General features: G+C 35.3%; 1 protein-coding gene across 1 annotated transcript in view; it reads left to right on the top strand.

Annotated features, from left to right (window-relative positions):
* The window catches only part of LOC107558834 (rho guanine nucleotide exchange factor 18-like), a 14203-nt gene extending 1148 nt beyond the window's left edge, over window positions 1–13055 (top strand). The window contains exons 2-11 of the mRNA XM_016242524.1: window positions 8833–8965; window positions 9476–9574; window positions 9694–9834; window positions 9937–10187; window positions 11019–11144; window positions 11277–11394; window positions 11584–11838; window positions 12695–12771; window positions 12864–12867; window positions 12949–13055. Of these exons, the coding sequence (XP_016098010.1) occupies window positions 9484–9574; window positions 9694–9834; window positions 9937–10187; window positions 11019–11144; window positions 11277–11394; window positions 11584–11838; window positions 12695–12771; window positions 12864–12867; window positions 12949–13055 (1170 nt within the window). The 5' untranslated portion in view covers window positions 8833–8965; window positions 9476–9483. The remainder of the gene's footprint in view (window positions 1–8832; window positions 8966–9475; window positions 9575–9693; window positions 9835–9936; window positions 10188–11018; window positions 11145–11276; window positions 11395–11583; window positions 11839–12694; window positions 12772–12863; window positions 12868–12948) is intronic.
* Window positions 13056–13064: the final 9 nt, after the last annotated feature.

Genomic DNA, 13064 nt, shown 5'->3' with positions numbered 1-13064 from the left:
TACCTTTGTCTTAGTCAGGAGGCCTAGTCAGAATTGGGGATATTATTTATTTTATATATATATATATATATATATATAAATGAGATGAACCACCATCATGGGGTCATGAACTGAGAAATCAAAATTCCCTTGATCTTTTGACAAGCTGAAATAAAATGTTTTTTATATATATTTTTTATTTTATTTCAAGTAACATGTTTTTTTAAGTTTTAGGTAACTATAATAACCCCAATTCTGACTAGGACTCTAAGACAAAGGTAAATATAGAATATATATGTATATATTTTATTCTATTTAGCTTTGTCTTAGTCAGGAGTCCTAGTCAGAATTGGGGATATTATTTATTATATATATAAAATGAGATGAACCACCACCATCATGGGGTCATGAACTGAGAAATCAAAATTCCCTTGATCTTTTGACATATAAGAGGTCATTGTACTATAAAAACATCCTGTAACTATCAGAACTCAAAACTTTCTCTTTAGTCTAAAAACAGCTTATATTGATGTCAATCTGCCAAAACAACAGGTTGTGGAATGTGCCACTTTATGACATCATTGTGTGGCTAAATCAGAGTTTTCAATCGATTCAAGCATGTAGTGTAAATAACGAGAGAGGCAAACACAGGTCTAAGATGGCTCTAAAAACAAGACGCTGTGCAGTGCCACACTGTTAGACATTTCAAAGGGTTTTTACAGTAACTTTCTGGCAACACTGTTGCCAGTACGTTACTGTAATTAAGATTAACAGTAGCAAACTGTATTTGGTTTACACTAGAAAACTGTAATTAATCAGTATACTACTGTAATTAATTCATTTTAATATATTTCATTAGATTTGATCATTTTTATATAGAATTCATTTTATTTTTACCCTACATGGGTACTACTGGCATTCAATTAAAACAGACACAATAATTACAAAATATCAAATTCTTTATTTAAAACATTGCATGTATAACACTTATAAATACAGTCTTCCAATGCTGGAACAGTGCATCTTCATTTTTCCTCACTTAGGACATTTTGCAGTGCATTATGTTGTATCATCTGGATATATCCTAGCAAAGAATATTTAGGCAACAGAAACATAATGGGGAAAAAAGATAAGCAGCCAAAGAATACATAGCCATCTGCAAAACCCAGGTGCTGCTCCAAAACGTGGCCACCACCTTTGCTCACCATCCACTTTGTTAGTGACAGAAATGTCCTCTCTGAAAAACAAGTAGAAATGGCACACTTTTAAAAGGCAAACCCCATATAGAATACACAAATCTCTCAAAACCATAGTTGTTCTCTTACCATGAATTATCAGTCTCAGGGTGGCTGGCCTGCTCATGTCTTTCTTGATGCTTCATTGCAGTTGCCTTCAAACACAAATACAAAAAATGCAGTAAGTCTTAAATTCCATTAAAAACTATAACAAACAAATGCTAAAACTAGAAAGGCAGCTAGCCATAAAACTTGTTTAACCTAGCTAACATACGATTTAATTTTCTCAATAGGCTACTGGCCAACATTAACTACTAACACCTGAACAAAATTTCACATTAGTTAACTTAATGTTAATACAAGATAAGTGTTGCTCGTTAAAAGTAATTTTAATTCGGTAATTCAATAAGCTGACAAAACTCATTTGAAACGACAGCACAGTTTACCATAGTAAAGTTTGTTACCGCTATGTTGACATGGTAAATGTTACTGGGTTAAACTGTTACTAGGTTAAACTGGTGTGCAAAAATGTTGACACCAACACACAGACAAACGTACATATATTTTTCGCCGAGACATGAGTGGCTCGGCGAGACTCGACAAAAGACAATATAGAACCCATTATACTACAGTGGATGCGGACAGTAAAGTGATGCCGTACAGATGTACTCCAAGCGCTCGTGCCATTTCTGGCACGAAGGACAAACGGATTTTCCAATCATTACAAGCGATGTAACATCCAGTGTAGTCAGTCCCAAGCTGTTGCGGCGTTGTAGACACGGTGGAAGTCAAATCTTGTCAATCCAAATGTGAGAAATTAGGAAAATAAAGCAGCCTCAATAGAATGGCGCCAAAGAGGCCGTTACGGTAAATACAGTAGTATAAAGCCATTTATAAAAATACAGTAATTCACTGTATGTGGGGTTTGATGTCACAGAAAATTCCCATGATGCAAAGGGTATTACAGTTATTTACTGTAGAGCAAATTTACAGTATTATACTGGGTGATATACAGTAAATAACTGTAGAAATTACAGAAATGTATAACAGTGCAGGTTATGGAAAAACACAGTCTTTGCATTGCTTTCCTTCTGATCTCAACATTAGTAAAGAGTGGATGAACTTTATTTATAAAGAAGTTCCAGACCACGTCAATAAGAACTTGGTCCTTTGTTCACTTAATTTTACTGTGGATTCTTTACAAACAAAGCACAATTCAACTCAGAATTTTCAGAAAGATTGAAACTAAAAGACGATGCTGTGTGGAATATATTGGATCTGACAGTAATGTCGCACCACACAAGTGTGAGTAACTGTTTTATTATGTGGTCACTATTGCTTTGTCTGTTATTACAGATCGTTTGAAATATATACTGAGTATTTATGCGTTTTTACCTAAATCACAGCACCATCCATCTGTGAAGGATGTAGGCTTTCAAACATACACAGCTGTTAGCCAATCATACTGTGGGCATTTACTTCCCAGTCTACAATCCACCATGCCTATTCAAACAGAGCGTTCAGATGAGGGGGTCAAAACAGGACAGAAAATAGCCTATTACTTCTAAATTATGAAGTTTTTTGATGTACTTTTTTTTTTTAATATCATTATAAGTGGACCTCAGAGAACAGTATAAAATAATAAAAAAGGCAGTTCATGACAGTCAACTACAATGACTGTTAAACATATTTCACTGACTGCACCGTTTTTATTGTAAATGGACAATGATTTTATTCAGAGATGTGTTTAACTGATGTATTTTAAAAAGTGGCACCTGAGTGTATTTTGGAATCTTTGTCTAGTATTAACTTTAAATGTCTTTTAAAAAAATGTTGTTAATCGTATGACTTTGGTTATTTATAAATTTAATAACCAATGAGATAAGAAATATTGCTAGAAACTATTGGGCTAGATACTAGTGTCTCATAAAAAAGTACTTGTACTGTAAATCAGGAATAGATACTAATAACTGTTAGGATAGTAGAAGAAAGAAGTGCTACTAGATGGCATGAACAAGTGATTGTGACTGTATATAAAATATGAACCATCATTGAATTACATACTGTTATCTAATAATATCTAATCTTGATAATTAAAAGGAATAAATTAGAAATTAAGTACTAGTAACACAAAAATAGGTACTTGTTAGTTTAAAGGAATAAGCTTGCAATAAGCCTTCAGCATTCAATTCAATATGCTAATATGAAAATCATACTCGGTATGTAGCTTTCTGCTACTAATTTATACATCCATTATTCCTCTAGTAATGTCAGCCCCTTTACTCTGATCAAGAGCTCACCAAATTCAGCAGGAATCTCACAAAACCCTGTCTTAGACTAGCATTAAAGTTCAGCGTCTTTAAAGGTTATGGGTAATCTTTAGCTTATCTGTTTTTTTGGGGGGGGGGTGAGAAACGGGGAGGCTTTCTGTATTTGATCTGGCCTGTTAATGTGTGAGGGGGGGAGGTTGGCTTCATGGTCAGAGGCGGTTTGCAAGCCAGGCATTTTCCACACAGTAACTTGACTAGTAAATCAGTTACAGCATTTAAATGTTTAAAAACCTTTCACATTTTGCAGCTGCTGTATCCTATGATCACACCAGTGCAAACCCAGTTAATATTAATGTAACCAATGCCCTCCCTCGATTTAGTGTTATAGTTCAGAATTGGGGGTTTTAGTTTATAGGAACAACAAAGATGGTAGAAGAGTCACATTTCATGTGTCTTATGCTCAGTGTAAAGGAAGGAGGGCGTTTGTTATTTTACCCAGACTGGGGCAGCCTGCTTTTCTCGTTTGACTGATAAGCATAAACCTTAGCCGCATTTCGATTGGCTATATTCATCTTCATCCAGCAGATGATTCAAGGGAGGTGCAGCCTGCAGCAGAAGTTGTCATGCAGTGTGAACGGACCAGTAATGAAACCACCTGCAGGAAAACGCCATTACATACCTGCTGAGTGTTATTTAAGTGGGACTCAGCCCATGCAACCATACTACTTGGTCTCCCAGCAATTTGAAGTGGCAAGTCAGTGCCTTTAACTACCATTCATCAAGGTGCAGCTGGATTTGAGTACAAAATGTGCATCCTAGTCAATATCCTCCACCTTATAATGGAGCACAAATCATGTTTATGGCCAGGTTTGCTCTTCTGGTTTACTTCTTTCATTTAGCCTTAATGCACTTTACACATGCTAGTCTTTATGAATGAGTGTACTCTATGAATAGCAGTGCACACATAGTTTGAAGCGAGCACATTGTTTGAGTGCTATTAAGCATTGTTAGTTTGTTCACAAGGTGTATCATGACTTTCTTGAGGATAAAGCAGTTGCTAGAGTCACTGTAACAGCTGAGTTCTTTATAACTGTAGTCATCTCAAGTGTATTAAATATAAATGATTTTTTTCCTTGTTGTTAAAACAATTTTTCCTATTAATATGACAACTACAATTATAGGGTAGTTCACATAAAATTGTAAATTCTGTTATCATTTACTCTCCCTCATGTCGTTTCAAACCTGTATGACTTTCCTTCTTATGTGGGACACAAAAGAATATATTTGAAGAATGTCTCTCACACTTCTTTTTGTCATTCAGTCAAAGTTTAGTGTTTTGTTAGGACACAACATATGGTGTGTGTATATATATATATATATATATATATCATAGTGTGTTGTACATTTGTCAACATGTTTCTCTGGATTTCCTGTGAATTGTCTTGTCTTCTCTTGGCTATTTTCAGAATGAAGCCTTTGGGCAGTTGACATGAGTCACATCACAGTGTCCTGCAGTGTGTTCATCTAAAACTACTTCAAACAGCAGTTTTCTAATTCTTTTATAATTATTCTTGCCATTTTTATGACCTTGTATTAAAGGATTAGTTCACTTCCAGAATAAAAATTTCCTGATAGTTTACTCGCCCCAGATCATCCAAGATGTTCATGTCTTTTTTTTTGTAAAGGGCGTTTGACTTTCTTTGCCCGTTCGCTTTGTAAACACTGGGTCGCTATTTCTGCCTATGTGTGACTAGGGTTGCAAAATTCCGGGAATTTTCAAGACTGGAAACTTTCCATGTGAATTAACGGGAATCTATGGGAATTAATGGGAATAAACTGGAAATTTGCAAAATTGCAGGAACTGGGGACTTAAATGTAGTTGAGAAAAAATCTTGCAGCATAATCTTGGTTAAAACAACCTGATTTAATGCAATTTCAGTTTAATTTCTGCTAGGGCTGCACGATCAATCGCATTAGATATTTAACGCGCATCTTGTAAGTAAAGCCGGTTCTTTAATCAGCGGTAAATCTCCATCACCTGCGTGCTTTCACATTGAGCAGCACTAACTACACAGAGCCGTTGTTCACTGACAAGCTGCACAAAACCACGATCATATTTTGCGCATGTTTTGCGCAGCTAGTCAGTGAACAACGGCTCTGTGTAGTTAATGCTGCTCAATGTGAAAGCCCGCACGTGATGGAGATTTACCGCTGATTACAGAATGGCTTTACTGACAAGATGCGCGTTAAATATCGCATGCGATTTATTGTGCAGCCCTAATTTCTACCCTACACACTGCTCAATCACATGCACACAGCACGCTGCTTACTGCAGGACTGTTGAGGCCACACCCCCTACATGCACTGTGCTTTCCTCCATAAAACATGAACAGATCATTTCTTAAATCCTGCACACAAAATATCAAAATGTCCATCTTGGTAAGTATTCATGTAAATTACATGAATATTACAAAAAAAATGTTTTACTTCCTTGTGCTGTGTGTAATATACTGTGCAACTAAATACTATACAATACTATACCATTGTAAAAACAAATACACTAACTGAACAAACCATAGACTGGAGCAAACATTTAGGTGAGATAATAAAACAGAAGTCTAAAAATGATCCTCCCAACATTTCTATTTTAATGTTTTAAACATTGCATATCTTTTGCTCATTAAGCCTTCATTTATTTGATCAAAAATACAGAACAAAACTGTAATATTGTGCAGTATTACTGGTATTACAATTTAAAATAATGTTTTTCGGGTTTTTATATACTTTAAAATATAATGTTTTTCTGTGATGCAAAGCTGAATTTTGAACATCATTACTCCAGTCTTCAGTGTCACGTGATTCTTCAGAAATCATAATTTGCTGATTTATAATCAATTTGGGAAACTTTGTTGTGCTGTTTAATTATTTTTTTTTATTATAAGTGATTCTTATTTCAGGATTCTTTGATGAATAAAGAGTTAAAAAAAGAACAGCGTTTTTAAAATAGAAATCCTTTTTTAACAATACACTACCATTCAAAAGTTTGGGGTCAGTATCTTTTCTCTTTTTTTGAAATAAATTAATACTTTTATTCAACAAGGATGTGTTAATTAATAAAAAGTAATAGTAAAGACTTATATTGTTAGAAAAGATTTCTATTTTGAATAAACACTGTTCACAAGTTTTCATTCATCAATAAATCCTGATTTCCCCCCCAAAAATCCCAAAATGTCTTTTTTTTTTATTTGTATAAGTTTGCATGCATGTGAGCCTATGATCAAACTAAATGTTTGTATATGATAGTTTTATAAATTTCCTCAAATTTTCAATAAATGAATTCCCGTAAATTCCCATACATTCCTGGTAAGTTTCAAACTTGGAATATTTCCAAAAGTCCCCAGACGAAGTTCCCATGGAAAGTTTCCGGAAATGTTCCACCCCTTTGCAACCCTATGCGTGACCTTTTCAACATGACTACGTTATGCGTGATGTCGAGCTAATGCAAGACGTTGTTTACAAAGTATATAAACAACGTTGGTTAAAAAGTATATACATTTTTATTGTTATTATATATTTTATGTATAATTGTCATTATATGGAGAAAAATCCTGGAATATTTTCCTCAAAAAACCTTAATTTCTTTGTGACTGAAAAAGAAAGACATGAACATCTTGGATGACATGGGGTGAGTAAATTATCAGGACATTTTTATTCTGGAAGTTAACTAATCCTTTAAAAGACTACATGGGATTTTTGAACATTTGAAAAAGTCTTCAGAACTGTTTCTGAGGTGGACTGCAAAACTACTTGAAGGTGATTAAAATAGTGACATTGTAACCATATACTGTAAGCACTGCCATTCAAAAGTTTGGGGTCAGTAAAAATTTTTTTTTAATGTTTTCTTGAAAGTCCTTTATGCTCGCCAAGGCATATATTTGATATAATAAACATACAATACAAAAATACTATAAAACTAATATAGCGAAATACTATTATAAATACTATGTGATGGCAAAGCTGAATTTTCTGCAGACATTACTCCAGTCTTCAGTCTGATCAAATCATTCTAATATGCTGATTGGTGCTCAAGAAACATTTTTTATTATTATGAATGTTGAAACATAAATATTTATGTGGAAACAGTGATAATTTTTTTCAGAATCCTTTGATAAACAGAAAGAACGGCATTTCTTTGAAATTGATAAAAAAATGAATTACTGTCACCAAACTTTTGTAGTGTAATTATAAGTATATACAATTATATAATAATACTCCTATGTGTACATTTGGCTGGTGGGTTTGTGTGCTTAGTTTATGCCTTGCATACTGGAAACAGTAAGAAACATTTCATATCTCAGATAAGGCAACTTTGATTATTTATCTACACATCTGCATTTTTACTTCCCTCTGAATCCCTCTAAACCAGTTTAAAAATAAATATCCATGCAAAAGGGGGAAAAATAAATCTTGTTTTCTGCAAAGTCATGTGTCTTTTACTCTTTGACCTTGTCTGACAAGAGTGTAGGAATCTGACAAACCAAAACCAGTTTGCCGTTTCAGAGAACCAGATTAGTTTCAATATCCTGATTTCCAAGCAGTGAACTGGACTAGTACAGTAGCACCACCCCTTTATTTCTTTTGTCTGTGTCTACTAGCATGCTATTGATGCACTGCATTTGGCGGATACTTTTATCTAAAATGGCTTATATTGTATTCAAGATCTATATTTTATTACATTATATCAGTTTGTCATATAATGTTCATGCATTCCTTTGATCAGTTCTCCACTGCAGCATGCGCGTGTGCTGAAGACAAATCAAAGCAGATCATGTCATATGTTCACCAGAAGTGTTCATGTCAAACACACTTCTGTCACCTTCACCTGCACAGCCATAGTCACATACGACCTTTAATAGGCCATCATAGATATAAAGGCAAAATCTGCGGAACTAGGCTTGAACTTACTTAGGTCTAATGTTGTAAATATGGATCTATTTAAAGCACTAATGTCTTGTATAATGAATAACGGTCTCAGAGTTTGTTTTTTTAAAAATCAGTTTTAATGACATTTGTGTCCTCATGCATGCCACACTTAAACTAATATATTAGATTAATTGTAAAGTATGTAAAGTATTTATGTGAAGCATTTGTACAGTTTGTACTCTCCAGTTTGTATAGGTAATTATTTATATATAGTATATTTACAGTCCATTGTTGTGTGTCTGTATTTATGTAGCACCGTGGTCCTGTGAGGCACAAAATATTTTAAGGAATTTGCATTTGATCTGAATGTTTTTTTAAGTAGCAGATCCAAAAACCCAAAGCTGACTTTCTGCTCCTTTGCTCAGACAGAGATTATTCCTCCTTCCTTTGGCTGTAGGCCTATCTGCTCCATGACATACCAGGCATGACCCTCTTACCGCACAGATAAATCTGCATCCTCCAGCCTTTCACCTCCTCTGGTTATCACTCCAGCCACAGGTCAGTGCTCTGGCATTCTGGGCAGGAACTGTATTAACAGTATATCTGCTTTAAAATTATTTTTCTCGTGAAACAGCAACATTTGCTCAACTGATGTTTACACTGTTCATAAGTTTTAGGGTCATTAAGTTTTTGTTTGTTTGTTTTTTTGTGGAAAGAAATTATTTTTATTCAGCAAGGGCACATTAAATTGATCAAAAGTTACGGTAAAGATATTAATAATGTTACAAAAGATTTTTGTTTCAAATAAGTGCTGTCCTTTTGAACTTTCTATTCATCAAAGAATCATGAAAAAATGTATCACTGTTTCCACAAAAATATTAAGCAGCGCAAATTTGGCACCAAATCAGCATATTAGAATGATTATTATTTATTTATTTTTATGATTCTGTTTGGTGGCACAGAAATGAGATGTTTCACCTTCACCTTTGTTTGCTAGTTTATTTAGAGTTTTCCAACAGTTTTTCTTGCCCATTTTAATAGCCTTCTGGCTGTCATTTTGTTTTTCAGAACATAAGATGGAAGAAATAGATTCTGTGAGATTCAAGCCCTTGGCAGAAGATTCAAATTTCCAGTTGACATACTCTGCTGACACCATCAGTATTGATGGTTGGATATTTAACTTGTTTAGCTACTGTAGTGTGTTTAAATGTGATTTAAACGTGTCACGATCACAGATTTGTTTGTTGATGTTAAGGGAAATATATATTTACTCCTCTTCTACACAGATGGACTTTATAATGCGCTACGTGAAGATTTGGAAGCAGATGCTCGGGACTTTGAGGCTCCCACCTGGAGTTTAGCTGTTGACCAGCAATATTTAAAAGACTTGTCCAAAGAGGACATTAAAAGACAGGATGTAATACATGGTACATGTTTTTGTTACGTCTTTTTTGTCTCATTGTCATAGAAAAGTTAATAATTTGCAGTGTACGTGATCTTTTAAAAGTGTGTTATCATTATCATGACAGAGCTGATTCAGACAGAAATAAACCATGTGCGGATGCTAAAGCTGGTTTTGGGCGTATACGTGCGGGAACTGCGTGAGACCCTGCAAATGGATGAGACACAGCTGGAAAGACTATTTCCACAGGTGTATAGCCTGCTGCAGGTACACCAGCTTTTCCTCAACCACCTTAAACAGCGAAGAATCGATTCCTTGGAGCCAGGCAGTACCCAGAATTACTGCATCCACAGAATTGGAGACATTCTTATGGCACAGGTATCTTTATTATATATCTACTGTAGGATTCCCAATATTCCAGATGTATATGCCTTAAAGGCTTGAGGATCAATAGCTAGTTATACAACAAAGACCAATTACTGATCTGGATTAGACTTTGATTTCTCAAGCTGCATGCTTTGGATCACCAAACTGTCAGTTATAGCTGTTGTCCTTCATATGATCTTTGAGTCCACATTCCCCAGAGCTGAGCTAAGCAGCAGGTGCTTCCTGAAATGAATGGAATTATTGTTTCAAAATTAAATTAGGTTGCCATACAATGGCCCCAAAAAGTATTTGGATACTCAAGCTGTACTTAATGTATTAATGTCATTGCATTATATAACAAATTATCAAAGTATTCAAGCATTTTACTAAAACATTTTTTGTTAGGCTTTACCTTGAGAATTTTTTTATTTTTTTTGGTGGAGTATGTTCGTAGTAAATATAATGAACCACATTGCTAGAACAACTGTGTAACACCTAAGACTGGAGCAATGGCAGCTGAAAATTCATCAGTATTCATCAATTTTAAAATATATTAAAATAGAAACGTTATAATGTTTTACAATATTATTATATTTTTGATAAAATAAATATAGCATATGCTGAGCATAAGAGACTTCTTTCAAAAACATTGAAAAAAATCTGACACCAAACATTTCAATGGTAATGTATGAGTAAATGAAGCAGTGTTCGTTACTGATTTTAAAAGTTTTGGTGTGTAAATATCCTGAATATTTATTTATTAACCTTTGGCGTTGTTATAAAAATCTTTTGCTTTTAACAATGGTACTACTCTCTGTTCTGCATGTATGATTGTGTGTGTAGTTTTCAGGTGAAATAAGAGACAGACTGCAATACTGCTATGGAGTGTTCTGCAGTCACCACACCGATGCAGTCAGCTTCTACAAAGACTTGATGCAAAACAACAAGAAGTTCCAGAGTTTTATACGAGTAAGATCTGACCTTTTGTTGTCAAGTTTTAAAAGAACTTCTTGAAATTGTTTTATAATATTCTTTTTTTTAATAAATAATATTCAATTAATAATTTCACTTTCTGATAACAACACCATTTTCTGTCCTCAGAAAGTATGTCAGATGTCTATCTTGCGGAGATTAGGAATACCAGAGATTATTCTCCTTATAACACAGCGTATCACAAAGTATCCAGTTTTGTTTGAACGTGTCATTAAATACACTACAGGTACGGTTTTTAAATTAAGTAGTTTTATTTTTCTTTCAAGAAAACAATATGTTTTGTTTTGAGTTTTTATAGTTTATATATAGTATAAACTATATAGTTTATGTAAATGTAACTCCAAAAAAGTTACACTTAATGTTTAAAAGTTTGGGGTCAGTAAGGTTTTTTTTAAATGTTATTCAACATCTCAAGTTGACTCAGAGGAGCATAGGAACCTTGTACAAGGTCTGGAACTGCTGAAAAACACCATCTCACAAGTAAATACCCACGTTGACGAGTTTGAGAAAGCAGCACGGCTGAGGGACTTGAGCAGTAAGCTGGAGCCCAAGTCCCAGGTCAAGATGACCCACGGAAGAGTGTTCCGCAGAGAGGACATGCTGCAGGGTGAGAGGAGGCTGCTTCATGAGGGCGTTCTCAACTGGAGGCTAACTTCTAACAAAAGCAAAGGTGATCACTCTACCAATAACAGATCCATTATCACTGGACTTATTAAAGGTGCTGTATGTTAGTTTTTGACTCTACTAAAGCATAAAAATACCATATGTTTGCAGATATTTAAGAAACATGCTAAGTTAACATACTTGTTTATCTGAAAAACAATGCTACAGTCAGTTATTCTCCTTTGAAAATGTGCGTTCCGGGCCGGAATGTCGGTCTCTGTTTTGGTTTGTGAAACCTGCCCACTGCCAGTTTACCCAATTGTATTTCGGCACCCCGGGTTGCCAGTTGGCGGAAAACACAACGTATTTCATTTCATTTATCGTCAAGTGTGCTCATTCCTGTTGGTGTAGTCCAGGGCTGTCCAAACTCGGTCCTGGAAGGCCGGTGTCCTGCAGAGTTTAGCTCCAACTTGCCTCAACACACCTGACTGGAAGTTTCTATGCCTAGTAAGAGCTTGATTAGCTGGTTCAGGTGTGTTTAATTAGGGTTGGAGCTAAACTTTGCAGGACACCGGCCCTCCAGGACCGAGTTTGGACAGCCCTGGTGTAGTCAATCTAGCAACCTGCGTGTGCATCAAGTCTGAGGAGGAGGGGCCGGGTGAAAAAACCCTCTCCCAATATTTTGAATTTGAACTGCAATACCTAGTTCAACCACTCGGTGTCAATCCTACATACAGCACCTTTAATAGAAATTCATTAAAACATTATAGTTTAATTAGCATTTTCATCTCTTGTTATTTCCCATCAACTCGGGTTCTGATGCTGTAGGCCATTTTGCTTAGTTTTTCCTGTAATTATCTGTAATTTTGCTTTGCTCATCTGATAACTAACTGACATTAGTATTTTCTCTCATATGCCTTTAGATGTCCTTGTCTTGCTGTTGTCAGATGTTTTGCTGCTGTTACTGGAGAAAGATCAGCGACTTACCTTTGCCTCTCTGGTGAGCAGAATGTAATAATTTGGCTTGACGTTTATGTCTAGTTTACAGTTGTCATTATCATTAAATGTCAGCTGTCTAATGTGCTCCTGTAGGACGGTAAGCCTGCGGTGATCTCACTGCTGAAGCTCATTGTGCGTGATGTGGCTCATGACGAGAAGGCCTTGTTTCTGATCTCAGCCTCCTCAGACACTCCAGAGATGTATGAGTTTCACACCTCCTCCGGAGAGGAGCGCAAAACCTGGAGAGACCAAATCTGGAAGGCCGTGGAACGGTGTGTTTTATAAGCAGTCAAC

This window comes from Sinocyclocheilus grahami, unplaced genomic scaffold (genome assembly GCF_001515645.1).
Source record: "Sinocyclocheilus grahami isolate Dianchi unplaced genomic scaffold, SAMN03320097.WGS_v1.1 scaffold21.1, whole genome shotgun sequence".
Classification (NCBI taxonomy): Eukaryota; Metazoa; Chordata; class Actinopteri; order Cypriniformes; family Cyprinidae; genus Sinocyclocheilus; species Sinocyclocheilus grahami.
Note: the sequence above shows the minus strand (reverse complement) of the source record. Positions and strands in the feature narration are given on the sequence as shown.